The sequence below is a fragment of the Chaetodon trifascialis genome, chromosome 3 (assembly GCF_039877785.1).
Source record: "Chaetodon trifascialis isolate fChaTrf1 chromosome 3, fChaTrf1.hap1, whole genome shotgun sequence".
Taxonomy (NCBI): Eukaryota; Metazoa; Chordata; class Actinopteri; order Chaetodontiformes; family Chaetodontidae; genus Chaetodon; species Chaetodon trifascialis.
Genome location: NC_092058.1, coordinates 15,394,478 through 15,414,059, shown reverse-complemented (window position 1 = coordinate 15,414,059; position 19,582 = coordinate 15,394,478). Strand labels below are relative to the sequence as shown.

General features: G+C 40.9%; 1 protein-coding gene across 1 annotated transcript; it reads left to right on the top strand.

Annotated features, from left to right (window-relative positions):
- Positions 1-9,391: 9,391 nt before the first annotated feature.
- LOC139329241 (von Willebrand factor A domain-containing protein 1-like) lies at positions 9,392-17,087 on the top strand. The gene is made up of 6 exons (XM_070959435.1): positions 9,392-9,603; positions 14,172-14,711; positions 14,842-15,120; positions 15,511-15,786; positions 16,034-16,318; positions 16,442-17,087. Exons 1-6 carry the CDS (start codon positions 9,522-9,524, stop codon positions 16,459-16,461), a joined length of 1,482 nt encoding a protein of 493 aa, XP_070815536.1. The 5' UTR covers positions 9,392-9,521; the 3' UTR covers positions 16,462-17,087.
- Positions 17,088-19,582: the final 2,495 nt, after the last annotated feature.

Genomic DNA, 19,582 nt, shown 5'->3' with positions numbered 1-19,582 from the left:
TCAGTCTCCACTTTCTTTTAGCTGTGTGTAGGGTCTCTACCGACTCCTGAGGGAAATATGTGTAAATGCTCCACTAACTTCACCAGCTAGTTGCTGTCTGTCTGCAGTTTGTTGCTGGTGTGCAGTAGGTTTTTAGAACTGTTTCACTAAAAACAGCTTCCTGCTGTGCAACCTGACCAAAACACAAATGTGTTTGGTGGGTGTCAGTGATCAGGACACTAAAAAAATTCAGTCAACAGCTCAATCACTGTTCCAAACCAGGATATAGACTATGTTAAAGGGGTAGTTCAGGTTTTGTGACATGAGGTGGTCTGAGTATTTCACTGACAGTGTCATTGATGTGTAGATATAAGCTGAGCCTGCAGCCACTGCTCAAATGCAACATGTCAGACAGAAACAAACAGCTGCAATTGAGGCTGCTTCATTTTAAACTCAAAACACACACAACAGATTGCAACAGGAGTTTGTTTAATGCTGGAGTCTCTTCTCAGACCTTTCAGCCTCCTTTCAGTTGTGAGTTAAACCAGGCTGAACTGAAACTGATTTCACCTACTGCCAAATCAAAACATGTTTAATTGTTACTCTGAGCTTTACAGGATGTGGGAAAATTTCTATAATTACACAGCTGGAAGCCCTGCGTTCAAACACAACTGCCAAGGATGTGATGTTTCCAACAAAATGTTAATGGGCCCTCAAAGTCAGCGACTAATTACATCATCGTCATCATCATCATCATCATCATCATCATCATCATCATCATCATCATCATCATCAGTCCTCTGATTTTCATGATGAGGTAATGTTGGGAAATTAGTTGCACACAATTTTGGGATCTGTGCGCCTGCTTTTTGTTATTCGAGAAGTAGTTCATGAGAAAATAGCAACGAGAAGTCTGCGGACATGTTAGTGCTTTGTGGTAAATGCTAACATCAGCATGCACACACACTCAGTGAAATGCTCTGCTATGCTACGCTCATGGTGGTGTGAGAGGAAAAGTGAGAGGATCACCAGATGAAGTCAGTGGATTTCATTCTCTGCGGGACCATGAACGTCTGTGTGAATGTAATGATAAATATATTCGATATTGAGATTTTCACAGAATAGGTGAAAATGTTGACCTGCTGGTGATGCTAAATGGAAATTTAACAGATTATCAGTTATCAGGATTCATCCTCTGGAGACCATGACCATACAAAATTTCACAACAACCATGAGATACACTGAGAGGACCAACAAATCAACAGGCTAACATTATTGTCACAATTTTAACAAATCCTTTCAAACCATTTGTAGATATTCCCCAACAATAATCACTTTGGCCGCTTGCTTGGCCAGTTGGCTTCTCTGTGATGAGCCATCGGAGATATCCTGTTAATAACAGACACACTAACAGGAAGAAATGGATGAACCTCTTCAACAGAGGTGCACACACCTGAGGCCTCAGAGCGCTCTCAGCACAGAGCTTTGATTAGCGTGTCCAGTATACACACACTGAGGTCGAGTGATCATTTACTGGTCTGAAGCACTCTGACTGGTTTATTGGCCCAGGTCAGCAGTTCACACGTGCTGCTGCTGTAACAACATATTTCTTTTCTGTCAATTCCTGGTCAATACTGTAAACAAAAGCAGATCAGTGAATGGATCTGTGGAGCTTCAGGGCCGAAGGTGAACTGTGGTGTGTGGCCATAATATTGACCTTACTGCTGTTTTAATGATTAAATCAGATTTATTCTCTGTGGTCTGCCAGATATCAATGGGGAATATTTTGTATGCTTGCAAGGCACAAATCTGGCAACCAGTGGAACACTTTGATATGAGCTGATGCTTTTTACAATGCTCACCATTATGATGTGCTGCTGCACCTGCAGGTAACTCATCGTTTTCCCCTCTGTGGTCAGTCTGCTGAAGATTATAATGGAGCGGTATTGACACTAAAATGCAGCAAAGAGTCACTCCATCATTTAGAGCACTTTGTGAAACTGAAGGCACATTAATCTCTTTTGTTTTTGAAGCCTCTGGACTTCAATCAACCGAACAGCTGATGAGAAATTTAGTGTTTGAGCAGATTAAAAGCTTTATGATGTCTGGAGGGAAAATGTAGCAACACTGTGATTTGACAACAACATATTGTCCAGTTTATGTTTGTTTTACCATATTTCCAACCATATTTAGCCAATATTACAACTCACCATTTTCAAAAGCATTCTGTTCTGTTTTACTGTTACTCTTCATGAGATCTTCGAGTCCAAGAAGACATTATCTTACACTCATAGCTTTACAAAATCAACTTGCATTGCAATCAATTTGTAATCAAGCAGACGACAAGCAGTTTGACTTCCTCTGATGATCAGTGGGCAACGTGCTGATTGGTAAGTCAGATCGGGGTCAAGCAAGTAGCTTGTAACTTCCGTGTTGCATGCAAAGATAGAAAATTTGTGTGTCCTTCTCTCAGACTTTGCAAAATCTCACTGTTGAAAATATTCCTGCCTGAATTTTTAAAATTAGCTACAAAACCTTTTTACATTCCTGCATACATACATTCCAATTTCCAAATTCACATATTCAGATACAAGCATACACTTTTTTCCACGTGCACACAAAAGGTGATACACAATTGTAGGCTGTGAAATTATGTGTGAACTTAATTTCACAAGCTGAAAATAATAATGACCTTCATTTTCTTCTATACTCTCTCTGGGAAGAAAAAAATTCCACAACAGGCGCCGTGAAATTGACCAATAGGAGCACAGAGCACTCTTCCACACACAACTATAAACACGGCGAAAGAGGAATGATGTGGTGGGTGCTGCTAGGTGGAGCTGTGAAGCAGAGGAGCAGGTCACAGAATTTTTTTCTTTGGCTTCTCCAAACACAGTACAGCCAGAATCATACACACCACTTTGGGCGCCATTGTTTGTTTACATTCCTGTTCCCAGAGGTCCATCCCTAGCACGTCCTCACCGATGACGTCACGCAAGTCACGAAAGACAACAAGCTATGAAATGTCTATCATGTCTCTCGGCCGAGTCGAGGCTAGAATTTATGACTGTGTATAATCGAAAATACTGGTCAGGTCTCCTGATAGTTTTGAATGATATTTTTTAGAAATGAATTTGGGATCCAGATATTTGTGACGCATCTTGTCCATGCTTGAAGTGTGAAGACAAAAGGTTCAATGGAACCATTATTATTATTAAACTCTTGTCGTCTTCATGAAATAGAATTTCACTGCAGGTACAAAAAAAGCCAGTTAGAGTCATCTAAAACTGAGCATTACCTTCACTGGAAGCTGGGCTCATGTCGCTGCATGATCCCATTACTGAAGAATGTGTGTTTCAGTATGTTATAACAGCATTATGTCTCTGAACCCAAACCACAGTGCACACTTTCTGCAAACAGTGCAGGTTGAAAAAACAAGTGTAATTGACTGTTTACTAATGTGGTCTGAAACATACTTTCATATATCATCTGAGCCTATAGATTAAACCAGAAAACAGATAAACAGGGCTCCCTGGCGGCTTGCCTGGGAGAATGTGGTGTCTTGTACAAGCCTGAGAGCTTTCTGCAGCAGCACAGGTTTGATTGCATCCTCTCTCGTTGCAGCATGTCATCCCCTCTCTCCCCCGTCCTTGTCTCTCTTCAGCTCCACTGTCACATAACGGCAAAGAGCCAAAACAGGAAAACAAATGAATGACATTTCGCATTACTGCTTTACCACCATATTCTCACTGTGGCTTTCAGCAAAGGTCAGAACAAAGCTTGTTGTAGCACGCTGAGACACATTTTACTATTCAGATATGTTTCTCTCTCTATTCACTCTGCTGTTCTTTTCCAGGCTCATTTTCCAGGTTTGGCATCAGAGGAGAGCTGCTTAGTTCTGGCCTTGCATCAGTTTTGACTTCTGTGCCTCTGTTTTCTCTCCGAGGTGACTGTTACAGTAAACGGTCTCTCCTTCTCAGCCTCCACCACTCTATTTCCTGCATCCTTTCCCAAAGTCCTGTATCTTTCTCCATAATGACTGTAACACTTTTATCGAATTAGAAATGTGACTGGCAGACATTAAAGTCAATGACTTCAGCTGCTCAGTTAACTACGTGTTGTTGAAATGTGCCTTCATCTGTTACTCTATAGTCGACCAACTCAGCCTCCAAATGAATGGATAAATGAATTTTGAGTATGCTTCAAATCTACACTGTCAGAGTAACTATTTGGCGAAATGCCCGCAGCCTTCTCGTGCAGCCAAAACAGCTTCTATGAAGTGATTCTCCATGTTTTATGAGGCAGCTGAAGGTCTGCGCTCTGTAGCCCGACACTGAAGAGTTTTATTCATTGCAGTGGATTCATCTTCAGACTGAGCTTTGAACCTGGTGATTAGATTTTACTCTGTGCCAGCTTTCAAGTGCACACAGAATAACACACAAACACACGCACACACACATAGTGGAGTGAAGTCATTTCACACTTTGGACATTTAAATTGAGATAATTTTGTTTGTGTGCTGCGGGCCTTTCTCTTTTACCTCACAATCTACAACACTGGATGCGTGCATCAATCATAATTTGATAACCACTTTACATTAACTGGGGAAAAGCGGGAAAAAGATGCACAAATTATACAATTACATTTTTCAGGCATTCTCTCCTTTTTTCCTTTTCCGCACCTCCTCAGCTCCTCACCATCCAAGATCAGTTCTTGTACTGTCACTTTGACTGAGCTTAGCCATGCTGCTGGCATGACAGCTCAGTCGATCACCAGGATTACCACGTCATTTGGTACATTCATGCACTCACTGTCACCTCAGGATTGATTTAAATACAGTAACTTTGGTGATCTCTTAATCTCCATCTATGCCAACATCAACTCGAAATTTTACTTTGTCCAATACTTAGTTTTTTTGACCCAAACACTACAAAACCAATGACATTCCCATCAGCCTCAGCTGTACTTGTGTGTGTACTGTGTAAGTGCTAATGTTACACAGTCAGTCACGTTGGTAAATACGGTAATCATTAATCCGACAACCATCAGCATGTTTGCATTGTCAGTGTGAGTATGTTAGCATGCTGACATTAGCACTTAGCTCGAAGCACTGCTGTGCTTAAAGGTTCCCTTTAAGTGGGTCCTGTTTTGTTTGTATCATGCACTCACATGAGGACACCACGCATCCACAGGGGTGCCGATACACAGTCCACCAACCCACCAATGGTTTGCCAATATTTCAATGATTAATAGGTGGCTTTAGTATGCAGAGAAATGCAGCAATGCATATTCTATAAGTTCATGTGTGTATAAAATGGTAAAGTATGTAGATATTTTTATATACTAACTGCGAAAACAGCATATTTTAACAATAAGTATGTAGTACACAATGTAAAAGAAACAGTATGTTGTGTGGATTTGGTACACAAGTGTTTTTTCATATTTTCCCAAATTATGACTCTGGAGAGGAAGGTGTATTTTAAATCTGTCAACAATAATCAGCAACGTGATGAGAAGGGGATGCTTGTTAAACATCCTCATTTTGGAAAATCCAGAAATGTCTCACCAAATTACAGGCATACATAGCGTATATGATCCGGCCTGTGCTATAAACACTCACACGCAAACTCACCCACACATTCACACGTGGCCAGGCTCGCAAACACACTTATTATGCTCATGTATGTTTGTCCATGCAAACATGAAGAGAAAGCTGCCTTTACCACACTCCCTCATGGGAAATTCCAGTTTTCCATCATACAAGCAGGGCTGGTGATATCACAGGCCCGGACATGCACCAGACAGCGGATGAGTTTGGAGACGGAAGCAACACTCAATCCTTATTAATTTGTCCTTTGTGCCAATGCCTGTGATCAATACCTGTCAGTGCTCTGTGCACTGTGTTTTCCCTCCTTTTACAAGGGAGACTTTTTGGTTCAAAGCTGTCTTTGAGGGCTCCACTCCACTTTTTTAAGAGTGTGTTAATTTTGAAAGCATTCAGCCTTAAAGGGGAATGTGTGACCACTCAGTTCCTGTCCTGTGTGGTCAAGATTATTGTATCACTGTGCTGTTGCAATAACAAATTCAGTTAATTTGTGCAGCAGAGGCAGAGAGCTGAGAGCACATTAATCTGAAAGTTAATCAGCAGGACTCCTCAGCAGAGGCGGAGTTCATCAACATGGTGTGAATAAAATGGCTTTTTAATAGCACGTCTCCTTTCTGTGTGCACAAGCAGACCGTGATTTTTTTGCACTGTGAAGAATAAAGTGCTAGCAGTTTGTTAATCATGTACTCTGTCATACTGCATGCACAGAGGGAATTTATAATACTGCTTACACAGTCATCTTTAGATTAATTGGGTAAGGAGCATGAAAGCATGAGCACTCTTATAAGCAGTGTGTGTTAATGTCTTGCTTATTATACTCATAACTATAAAAATAAAAATAAAAGAGCAAGCTGCAGCTGATGGAGAACACATGACACACTTACACTTTGGAAAAAACTGTGTGTGGCTGAATCTGCTTTATCAGAAGTGTTAGAATTTCGGATTTACTGTATGTGAGTATGGAGCAGGAAAGAATGAAGAAGAAGAAAATGATGTGAAGAATTTATAATAACAAGCTGTGTCCCAAATCCATATTAATTGTACATGCACAGTTTCAGATTCAGCAGTTATACAAACAAAACTGTCAGTTACGCTTAAGCATCATCAAAAGGTTTGATGTTTCCTTTTTTTTCCAGCTGGAAGCAGCTCTTTGATTTCTTTCTTGCACTGCATTGTGGGAGAATAGTGTCCATCAACAGCACAGCTCAAAAATCAACTGTATTTACCATGCATACATTCTGATTCAGGATACTTTATGTAGTGACATCTCCAGTGTGAACACACGAAGTACTAAAAGCTTGCACATGGGTTTTTTAATTTAAATTTCATCTTGATGGTGGCGCTAGATAAAACGTTATCACCAAAATTATTTCAGTTCATCCTGAGAGGTGCACGAATGTCTGAACCAAATTTCATGACAATCCATCCAATAGTTACTGAGATATTTCAGTCTGAATCAAACAAGGGATCAACAAAGTAAGTAGGTCTTAACCTCTGGGGAACATGAATAGCTGCACGAAATAGAACTAAAATCCATCAGACAGCTGTTGAGATATTTTCAGTCTGGACTAAAATGGTGGACTGACCAACGAACTGACCGAATTTCCAATAAAGCAATGCGAACTGAGTGGCTTTAAATGTGAAGCTGAACCAACCATATCTGCTTTAGTATAAACACTAAAATTTATTTGAGTATAGAACTGAAAAAAAAACTGCAGACTTTAGAGTACAAATTTGAAATGAATTGACATCAAATCTATTCATGTTTCTGACTCACAAGCTGAAGAACAGTCAATATTGTGCAAGACATCTGTGATCGCTAAAAAGAGCTTTAATATGAGCAGTTGTTTAAGGATAGCAGAAATGTCACATGTGTTGCCCAATGGCATACTAGATTGCATTGTAAATTAAATAATAGATAAATAAAATAAATATTGTGTTGTTCCTTAGGTGTCAAATGACCTCTATGAAGAGAAAATGTATTATTGGTTGTGTTAAGACAAATTCCATTTCACATTTTTAGTAAAGCAAGCTAAAATTGTAACAACTTGAGCTGTGTTTCAGGAGGGGGACATTGTTTTGTGGCACATTTTATTTGCCAGGCAGTGAACAAGAGACAAAGTTATTTGTTTACAATGTAATGTTACATGTAAGAGGCTGACAAATGTGTCAGCACTGCAGCAATATTTTTGGTGTGCGGGCACCTTTATGCGCATGACACAATAAATATCATGACTAACATAAACCAACAGCGACAACATAATCTACACTTTAATTTATTTATTTATTTATTTATTTATTTATTGCCATTAGTTAGGTGAGAAGCTTGATAGCACTCTCATGTCTGCATGGTAAATATGAAGTGGGGGCCAGCAGCTGGTTAGCTTAGCTCAGAATAAAGACTGGAAACAGGGCGAAACAGCTACCGAGGCTCTTTCCAAAGTTAACAAAGTCAACCTTCCAGCACATCAGATAATGTTTGTTTAATTCCTACAAAAAACAAAGCGTTTTGTGGTTTTACGGGGGGGTTTGTGCCAGACTATTTCTTGGCTGTGCTAGGCTAGCTCTTTCCCAGTTTCCAATGTTCGTGTTAGAACATTAGAATTAGAGGAACATCTAGAAGTCTTCGGGATTCATGAAGCTGCAGACAGACTCTGTTGAACATACTGAACTTCTGCAGAGGCACCTGCCTGGGTAAGAAAAGTGTTTCATGTCATCTATCAAAAGGCAGAATCTAGATATGCCCTCTTTAAAACATTATCTTTCTACTATCTGCCTCCATCTCACCATCCCACCTCTGTCCCAGCCTGCACTGAAAAAACAAATAAACAAACAAAAAGACAGTCATACACAGTACAAGCAAACTGATTATCCAGATTATTTCCACTGAAGTAACAGGCACTACATTTTAGCAGCGGGCACATGCAGGACTCTCATATCAAGAGGGCACACTTACTGTAATCAGTGCCCTCTATTTGTTAAGCCTTTTTTCTTTATCTAGTGACACATAAACACACACCGAGGGGAGGCAGAGACATGGGTCCCATCATAATCAAATGCAATAAATGCATGTGAATAGACTGCACTTGATCCAGGCTATCTTACTGATAAGTGGCAGCTGTGGTATTTACTATAATCCTTTCTAATGGAACGGCTGAACGGTTTTCCATTGCCGCTGCTTGATCCAAATGAGTGTCTTGCCCTGTTACTGTTTCCCAAAGTGGGGTCCAGTTTTGTGGTCAGCCTGAGGGGCTTCAAGGGTGTCCCCAGAGAAAATGAAGGTCAGATCACTTTCACTGTAATCCTTCCAGCACAAGATAATGTGTGGGGAAAACTGATGAGATCATTCTTCTTGCAGCCACAGCAGACATACACTTCTGGCATCATTATTATGAGATTTTCTGTTTTCCTTTGGGACACAAAGTCTTTCTCATGGGTGTCCATGTCCAGTGAGTGTGGTGATCCCTGGACTGCAGAATAACAGTACAGGAGGAAGCAGAGAAACAGCCAGCATCAATAAAGCATTTGTCCTTAAAAGTCCCATCAACGACCACATTACCGCAAAAGTTGACAATGATTTTATTTCCTGGCTCACCAGCCAGAGGAGGAGGAGGAGTAATCTGGACTTGAAAGTGAGACCATTTAACGGACTGGGAGAGCACTATTCTAACATTACAGGAAATAAGTGCACTGCGCAAACATACTGTACTGCATGAGGAGCACGCATGACGCAGGTGTTTGCTGAGGAAAAGTCTGGATGACTGAAACTGAAACTCCGCTAAAGAGGCGACAGAGGTGCGCAATAAGACAGCCTGGACCATTAGAGACAGCTATCTGTGCGATGGGAGCCGCTGACGGAAGAGCTGGTGTTGATTATTTCACCTGTCTGTGCTGTTTCTGATCAAATTCATAGTTTTTTGAATGGTGCTCAGAAAGGATGAAGACATTTTTACTTCGCTGTGTTCTTCTCTGGGCGATGTTGCAGTGGAGCAACATGCAAATTCCTGTACCTGCCACAGGTGAGTTGATAACGTAAGGTACACTACAGATATGAATAGAACAGGTACAGGTATAGGGCCGAATGAAACGTGAGCCAAACACAGACATGATACATGAATACAAAGCTGACAAGTTGCGCTGTCCTTTCTCTTCGGGGGTGTATGAGGAAAATTTGATTTTTTGTAAATGGAGTCTGGGCTGAGAGTTGAGACTTGTTACAGTTAAGGCACACACTCACAAAACTGTCCCCTTATAGTGAGTAAAGTGTCTAAAAGCTTGCTGTGAATAAATGTTGGGTGAGTTTATGCACAGTACGCCACAGGTTGGCAGAAGGCAATGCGAGCCAACGATCACTGACATTTCTAATCTGTAGCAACAGGCCGGGATCATTTCCGCAGACAGGCTGGTTTGAACAAGTTGTCACATGGACAGCGTTATTGTGTGGTGGTACATTGCATAAGACTGTTTCATTATTTTTAATTCAGGAAATGCAATGGGTGTGTCTTCTTATATGGTTTATGATCTAATCAATAAAATGGTCTGTAATAATCCCAGTGGGTGTAAATAACTTTTATAGGCTGCAATATGAACAGAATGTTTTCTGTTTCTTTATTGGATCACAGAACATTTACTTTGTACTTCAGTGCAGCTTTTGAAGTACTTGGACTTGGACTGGAGGAAGAAGAAGAAGAATATAGTATTAGTAATAATAATTCACCTTAGTATAATATGTAACACTTACAGGGGCATTTTTCTGCATAATGAGTACTTTTTCTTTTGATACATTCAGTACCATAATAGTTCAATACTTTCAAGGATTTTGAATGCAGGACTATGACTTCTAATGGATTAATCTTAGAAAATGTGACACTTTCACTTAATTAAAGGATACTTTGTGGACCACTGCTGGTGCAGGTTTCTTTCATAGGTTTAAACTGGAAAAGCAGCCAGGTGGCTGAACTGGACTGAAGTTGTTTTTGTGACTTACTATGGAACAAATTATCAGGGTGTATTAACTGTAACAAGCTATGGAAAACATCATCTGTTCCAAAGTATGACATACCACAGCCAAACTTGACCTCAAACAACTTACAGAAACATATGCAAGTAAAGGCCGTGTCCACCAGCTCTGGACACTGCAGTTCAGAGACTCACTAAGAATAAGAAGGAGGTGTAAAAATGGTTGCAGCGGAAGTTGAGATATCCTAACCTTTAGGTCTTACAGTGTGGGACCAAAAAAGTCCAAAAACCCTGAATCCTCTCACCTCTCATCCTCAGTTCATAACTCAAGCATTCTGCTGGAACGTTGTAGTCTCCGAGCCCAAGGTGGGATAACCCTGATGACATCACAGTGACATCATCTGGGCTATTTTCTCTGACCTGGCAGCGCCCCTGCAGAGCTACAGAAGACATTATACCACTTTTACAAGCATGTAGTACTTCCCGTGATTAATAAGAAATGGAAGATATCTATATACAAGGATATAGTTCATATATACAAGGATACAGTATTCAGCCATGTCATGTCATAAAGACTTAGAAAGGGGGCTGAAGAGATCAGACAAAATTGGTGCTGACACATGCAGTGCTAAACTAAAGCTGAATCCTCTGCATTAGCTGAGTAATGCAGGTGAGCTCCTCATTGTTCATGTTGCATTCTTCTTGAGAAACAGTCCATCACTGTGTCTTTAAGGACAGTAGGAGCTTTGTCCTCCATGCTGACATAGAAAAGGTTGTGGTAAATACAGGTGGCCACAGCTAATTAAAAGTAAATATTTTTGAGTTATTGGCTAAGTTAGAGATCCCCCCCCCCCCCCCCCCCAAAAAAGGAAGCCCACACGGAATGTGTGGAATTTTTAATTAATTTGCGGTTTCACTTTTCTGCTGGAAATCTGCAAACATTTAAAAAGGCAGCCGAGCCACATACAGTTTATGTATAAAATGTTTCTGATGATCAAGAGTTTAGAAGTAGGCTGTGTTGATTTTGATCCAACACGGACGGGATAGTCTACCATCTGTCTGTTTGATGCCAGTGCATGTTGATAGTGCTCTCAGCAAACTTCACAGGAAGCATTAACATATTTTTCATTCATCTGTGCAGCTCTGCACTATAACATATGGCCTTGGCACTGCTTGAAACCAGATAAATGACAGATGACATGCTCAAATCTCACTCTGTCTCTCACATGCATATACATATTCACATGCACTTTTGCTGTGAGGAATGCAAAGATGGAGCAATTACTCTACATCTCCGTCAACAACTCTAATCCAGCTATCTCCCCTCATCTCTCTGTCTCATTTCTGTGTTCTCTGCCTCGTTACCCCTTTCAGCTTCTCCCCTTTGCCACCATGTATTTCCTCAGAGCTTTCACATTCTTGATGCTCTGTAAGTTCTGTAACTCTAGTTATCTGTGTTTCATGAAGATGTTGGCTGACACCTCTTCGTCTGATTGTGCTGTTCTCCCTCATTTCCTCTCCACCAGTTTATTTTCCTGCTGCTTTATTTTCTGCCTCGCTATAAAAGTTTAATGATTATAGACCATTGCTGCAGTGAAATAAAGGGTGTTTTCTGCAGAGGAGCTGCAAATGGAAAATACAGAGAAGTGTGAATGATATGTAAGAAGTGAGCCAATAAAGCAGATGTCTATATTACGAAGGGGACTATGAGGAAAGACTCTATGTGTGTCATACAGCACACACATTAGGGATGAGCAACTAATTGAAGTATTATCGAAATCCCAGTATGGCCCAGTGCAATATCTAAATCGCAGGAGCTACAGTTTTTTTTTTAATAAAGGTTAAATGTGTCACAACATACCATTATAAATGAAGCATTGTGGTGAAATACTCAGGCCTATAAATCATTTTGTCCAGCCGTGAGGGAACTTGTTTGTTTGGTACAGACCCCAGCAAAAATAGCATCATCATCATTTTTATATTTTTTGGAAACCATTAAGCAAAAATGATCATTTCCACTAAAAGTGTGACATCACAAAACGTGTCAAACTAATGGAAAATATATATTTTTTGGATATTGTTCAGCTTCATTATTTAATATTTGTATTTCTTGTAATACTATTATTTGATCTGATCCAATCCAATCCAAATTATTATAAGAACTAAGGTCAGTGTATTAGTCATTTATAAAAGGTGATGTAAGACCAATATTTCATGAATAGGCCCCAAATGTAATAAAAACCACATGCAGAGTGCGCGGAGTGGTTTCCAGGAGGAACAGATAAGTGAGTCACCAAATATATTGGACACATATCTGATCGTGCAGGATGGTGCTTGTAGGCAGAATTGATTCTTTTCATTGAAAATGATTTCACCAAGACAATTTTTTGAGGACGAGCTGGAACATAACTGCCTCTGAGAAATGATGAAAGGTGAAGATGGAGAAAACCTGATTGTGTTCATTCTTTGGAGAGATCCCCAGATGAGGGATGTGCTCTCTCTTTTCCTCTCTAAGCTGTTTTTTTTGTTACTGTTTTTATCACAATGTAAATCTCACTCCAGTTTCATATGATGAATCAACTCAATTCTATTGAATTCTCGCTATCATAAATTCTCTGCTGTAGCTCCATTGAAAGTTTTCTCAATGCAATATTTTCTGACATGTTTTGATAGAGTGTGAGCAGCGCAGCAGATTGTTCTCAGGATATCAGTGTTGTGCATGCAACAGGACACCTCATATACCTGTTACTGCCTTTCATTCTTTATATTACTGCTTCCCCAAGGACACTGATGGCATCGGTGGCATTAATAAGATCAGTCTTGCCAAAGAAACCTTAAATCAGTGACCCTTTTTTATATGACTGAGATATTAATGTAGTCATGATGGAATGATTCATCACCATGTTTTATGAGAATTCCACATTAACCATTAATTACTTGCCCGTCTGTGCCTTGATCCAGTGTTTGAAAAGGGGGAAATTGAAGCTCTATTTTAAAGCTGCTATTACCAATTTATTTATGGATCAAATGAACTTTTCACATACACCAAAGTGTATTTCAAAAGTGGCCGCTTGTCGTGAGGAGCCCACAGAGAAGCCTGACTCTGCAGTTTCCCTCAGTTCGGTGGAGCGTTTTCAGCTAATTGTTTTAGTTTTCTGGCCCACAGCTTTACTGTGGCACTGTTTTCAGTCCCGGTAGGCAGAAAGCCAAAAGCTCTAAAAACACAATGATCGGTCTGCAGCCGAGCCAGCTTCACTCAGCAGACAAACTTAGTAACTAGCTGATGAAGAACGTGCAGCATTTAGCAGCTAAAGAGCTAAAAGGAGAGTGAATATGCTTTTGTTGCTCTTTATTTCGTGGATGTATAAGTCATGTGTAAATAAGCACCATTGCTCATAAATACAGTATATCAACATTGGAGGTGATAATATGTGAAAGTTGTGCTGAACTATTTCCGTTGCCCCGAAGTGGCTAAAAAAAATCACGTCAAGCAGGTTTGAATGCTGTATGATGGCATAAATGTGATAAATGATAACTATTTAACCTGTCGATGAAAACACCAATGAAATGAGCTCCACACCCACATACTGAAATGACCATCTTGTTTTTTTCGTCCTGTTGTGCACAGTGTTAAACTGCTGTGAAGGGGATATTCTGATCCTACTGGACTCTTCAGGAAGTGTTGCAAACTACGAGTTCTCACGCATGTTGCTCTTCACCGCCGAGCTGCTTCGCCCCTTCTCCTTGGGCCGTGGGCACGTAAGAGTCGGGCTGCTGCAGGTGGGGACAAACCCTCACCTGGAGTTTGGCCTTGAAGTCCACAACAATCAGGAAAGTCTGCAGAAAGCTCTGCGGACTGTCAGCCAGCTGCAGGGAGACACCAATACCGAGGCGGCGCTCAGGGTGGCCCAGCAGCTTCTCACCAAGACAGCGGAGAACGTGCCAAGGATACTGCTGTGGCTGACAGATGGTGTGCAGCCTGGAGATGTGGACAAGCTGATGTCTGAGCTGAAGGCGGAGGGAGTTTCTGTGTTAGCTGTGTCTACGGTACATGGCAACTACCAGGTGTTACAACGTGCAGTGACACCACCTCTGGAGTCTCACCTCTACTCTGTGGATATAGATAACATTGAAATCATAACGGAGGACCTGAAGGAGGCCATCATCAGTATGTGTGTGTGTGTGTTTGAAATATGAGGATTAGCACAGTGGAAGAAGAAAAAGTAATTATGGCACTTTATTCACTTCAGTCTGTATATTTTATGTCGCTTTGCCTCTCTCTTTCCTCTTGTCTATAGAAATCATTCGTGCAGAACGGCTGCACGTGGTTGACTTAACTTCCCACAGTGCTGTGCTGCAGTGGCGTCCTGTTCTGAAGGCAGGCAGAGGTTACTATGAACTCCAGTATAACTCTGTGGGAAAAAGGGACCCTGAGACCAAACGCGTTCTCCCAGGGGACTCCAGCTGGGTAGAGCTGACCAACCTGCACCCTGATACCACCTACACAGCTTCCCTCCGCCCAGAGTCCAACCAGATGCTGTTCAACACATTGTCTGTTAACTTCACCACGCTTCCTGGTGAGAGGATTTGATGGGGATTTCCACCTTTAAATACAAGTGCTTTTAGAATCCTGTAACGCACTTATGGCAAAAAAGACTGGAAGAACTTGAGAGAAATAGTTGACAAAACAATCTCAGCAAAAGGTCCATTAAGTTTCAATCATTTTTTATAATCTTCTTATCTCAGTTTTCAGAGAATTGTAGATGTTTAACTTTCCAAACTGGAGGGAGCCATTTACTGTTTCCTGTGCATTTAAAGTTTGTGTTAAGTGTATTTCATTTGCAACAACACACACAACCCTTGATTTGTACAACAGGTGCTAATTCCACTATTGTTCACCTTCTTTTGCTGATGGTAGTCCTCATATCATCTTTGTCTTTGCCCCCCTCTGCCTGCACTCCCCTCAGATGTTTTAAGCCCTGCAGTGGTCTCCGTGTCAGACTCTGGCCCTCGTCAGGTCCGTGTGAGCTGGGGTCCCCTGCAGCCGACTCGAGTGCAGAGATATACGGTGGAGTACGGAACTATTCCTAGTGGACATGTCCAGACCGTGATGTTACACAGCCGGCAGAACTCCACCTTACTGACCAGCCTGGAGCCGGGCACTCAGTACCTGGTCACAGTCAGCGCTCTGCATGTGAATGGAAAAGAAAGAGCCATGTCTGTGAGGGCATGCACTCAAGAGGGTATGCTTTCAGTTTGATGTTTGACCACCATGTCTGTGTGCATAAGTGTGAGTTTGTGTCTTCTAGTTGTTCCTCCTTCAAGATAATTTAGTTGTCTTTGGTCAAAGTGTTTAATTTGTTCTGTTTATTTCTCTTTATTGAAAGCTGACCTTTAGAGTTATTTTGTGAATTACTCATTTGATGATGTATGAGTTTCACTAGACCAGGCCACTGAAATCTCTTCTCTAAGTTTTTCTTCCTTTTGCAGTTCTGCCTACCCTAGCCGACCTTCAGCTGACCCCGGTGCAGCGTCAGGAGGTGCGGGTGGCGTGGCAGGCCCATCAGGAAGGCTTGAAAGGCTACTGGCTGAGCTGGGAGAGAGAAAATTCACTCAGCTCCTCTTCGAAGCCCTCCATCTCCTCTGTCTACCTGCCTCCTACCTCTCATTCAACGCAGCTCACACACCTCGCACCGAGCAGTCGAGTGTGTGTGTCCCCGGTCTACAGCTCTGGCCGAGGAGACGGGATTTGCTGCACTGCAGAGAGACACACAGGTTGGCTGAGCTGAATATTAGTATCTGCTTTTTTTCTCAGTTTCTGCAATTATGTTCATAAATAGTAGGTTTGGTTCATTAGAGGAAGCATAATGTCCCATCTCTGTCTGTTCTCTCTGATAGATTCCAGCCAGTGGGGTTAACAACCACCAGAGTCTGCAACTATCAGGCAGCTGAAGCAAAAAATAAAGGTGAAATCGAGCATGTTAAGTGCTGTGTGCACTAGATACCTTGTGCAGGACTGAGTATTATTTCTAACAATCTTGAAGATCTATGTTTCGTCCTCTTTGGCAGCACCTTTGGCGATAAGATATAATTGCAGGTGTGTTGTTGGACCTCACTGCGCAGAGATCCGAACAGCATCACCCGTCTGACGTCTTTGGCTTTGCACTTGTTTTGACTGAAGTTTCATCATCTGTAAGGTTGTCTGTTATCAACCTTTGTTCAGCCATGGTAAGCATTTACTGGTAATGTTACCAGAGACAATAAAAATGAGTAGAATAACGAGTCTGTTATGTTAGCTCTACCTACCCTCCCTGATGGACCAACCACTGCTGAGTGATGGAAAAGAATGTTGCCACAGACACCCAGTTCATAATACTGCAAATGCAAGGTCTCTCACCAGTGGGCCACGGGCTCAACCACCATTGTGTTATTTAAATTGAAATTCTTCAAAATTATTATTTTAAGTTAAAGTTTTCATGTTGAAATGACAGAAAAGGCTTTATCACACAATCCCAGCCCTCTGTCCTCACAATGGTTCAACAAATATGGCAGAATTTTTTTTCTACCGCAAATGAAAATCACCAAATTTGCAGGAAAGCTCACACATTTGTTCAGTTAAGAGTACACAGGTAACTTCACTGTTTGTGTGAGGAACTGTTGTGTCAACAATCATTATTTATTATTAGGATTAACAGTGTATTATATCAGGCTACTCTTAAATTGTACTGTTACATAGATACAGGTATATTTACTTGAAATCATATGAAAACTGCTTATTTTAAGTCTGTGGGGTAATAAATCACACAGCAGCTTCAATATGAAATGTAGAGCTAAAGCTAATGCAATGCAAGTAGAAATACAAGTGCTGATAAACTGCGACCTGAGTAGCTAAACTACAGGAGCCTGATAATCAGGTTGAATTGCATTTCTTTTCATGTCATTATTCATTTAAAAGGCTGAAAAAGTGATGATCTGACATGAGCATCAATTACTTCTACCTTTTCCAGTCTAATATTAGCCTGAGGCTAAAGAGGCTTTAAATGCCAAGTTAGAGGAGTATGACCTTGCCTGGTAATGTTTTTCTCAGATTAGTTTAGCGCTTGCTCTGTCTGACACTGGTTCCTTCTTTGAAACACAGAAAAGCAGTGTTCATTTGTGAAAATTATCCAAATTTATTAATACAGTAAAGTTCTCAAAATTATTTTTCAAAATCCATTTCACGGCTGCAGGCAACAAACCATGGTGGAGTTAATTGGCCAATGAAAAACAATCCTGTATTCATGCATGCTGGCAAATAGTTTGGAATCATTTTTATTATTTATAAGGACCAAATGTCTGCTCGTCCTGTACCATTTGTGGCCTTTGTGTATTGTTCATTATATCGACAGTTTCAAGTGGCTTGATTTTGAAGCCGATCATGAATGATTCCGAAAAAGGTGTATTTTTTTGCCTGAACAGACAGGTTCCATCAATTTTCCTCTTGGTTTCACACGTGACGGACATTTAGCCATTGTGTCAGATGCCACACTGACCAGACACAGTAAACTCACACACAATCACAGTCGGCATTGCTGTCAGCGAGAAAATGCAGAGAGCATGTTGTGCTTGTAAAGCATGACGATGATTGTTGCATTTCATGTTATCTGGCTCTTCAGATAAGAGTAAATGCCACACTGGATCAGCTTCCTGTTTCTGTGCAATGCTCATAAGTATCAAATTCTTACAGTGAATATGTACTGTGAATATATAAATGTAAATGTCCTTGTTTTGTATTTATGTACTACTGAATTTATCGCCAGACTTGTCTGGTCCAATGTTCCTCTGCGCAAAGGGCAAGAGAAAGAATATATCTATGAAAGACGTTTGCATGGTGTCCATAAGCATTTGATTTTATATATTTCTGAATAAATGAAAAAATACCATTTAACATGCATTGTCCTCACTGGGTGCGGCACGGTGGTGCAGCAGGTAGTGCGCATGCCTCACAGGAAGAAGGTCACTGGTTCGATCCCCAGGTCGAGCAGGGCCTTTCTGTGTGAAGTTTGCATGTTCTTCACGTGCATGCGTGGGTTCTCTCACTCTCTTCACTCCGGCTTCCTCCCACAGACCAAAAACATGCTCCTTAGGTTAATTGGTGACTCTAAAATTGTCCTTAGGTGTGAGTGTGAGCGTGAATGGTTGTTCGTCTGTGTATGTTGCCCTGCAATCGACTGGTGACCGGTGCAGGGTGTACCCTTTCGCTCAATGACAGCTGGGATAGGCTCCAGCCCCCCCGCAACCCCAAAAGGGATAGTTGGGTATAGACAATGGGTGGATGGATGTCCTCACTGGTTTTCTGGTATTTGGTTGTTTATGGGGCCATCTAGTGGCTATTGGCTGTATTCACAAATTGCAAACTAAATGGTAAACTTCATGCCTTCCTTTCATGTGTTCATAAATGGATCATTTTGGATTATTAGAGATTAAATTTTATTATTCAACAAGTAGGTTTTAGACAAACTTACAGTTACTTACAGTTAGTTTGAATTAATGTACCAGCTGACGTCATCTGTTGTATAATTATAAATATTAGTGAAGACATTGGTGTGTTTACATACATACCTCTGCACAGCACACATCCATGCATTGCTTTAATGGCTGATGCAACTGATCTCCACACCCTGTTGTTTATAAGATAAGATCAGATAAAACTTTTTCTATCCCACGCCAAGAAAATTAAGTTGTTACAGCCAGCCAGTATTAAAAAATAGGCAAACACATAGGCATAGAAGGATCAAAGATAAAAAGGATACTGGATAAAAAATAAAAAATCAACCATGCATATGTACATTATGTACAGATTATAAAACGACTTGCCATGTTTATGATCTACCAATGCCATATGTTGAATTGCACTGGAGAAATACTGTTGCATAACCATAACTATCGCATAAGGACATTGAATTGCATGAGTCAGAAAAATGGATAGTAAATACAGTGTTTGTACTTTTACACAGTAAAAAATGCACTAGATGTAATGGATGTGAGCCATTATTAGTG

Excerpts from the sequence above, each read along its gene's own strand:
- LOC139329241 (XM_070959435.1), top strand. The coding sequence starts at position 9,522 with ATGAAGACATTTTTACTTCGCTGTGTTCTTCTCTGGGCGATGTTGCAG. Across the intron at positions 14,712-14,841 it reads CCTGAAGGAGGCCATCATCA|AAATCATTCGTGCAGAACGG; the intron begins GTATGTGTGTGT and ends TCTTGTCTATAG. Across the intron at positions 15,121-15,510 it reads TAACTTCACCACGCTTCCTG|ATGTTTTAAGCCCTGCAGTG; the intron begins GTGAGAGGATTT and ends CACTCCCCTCAG.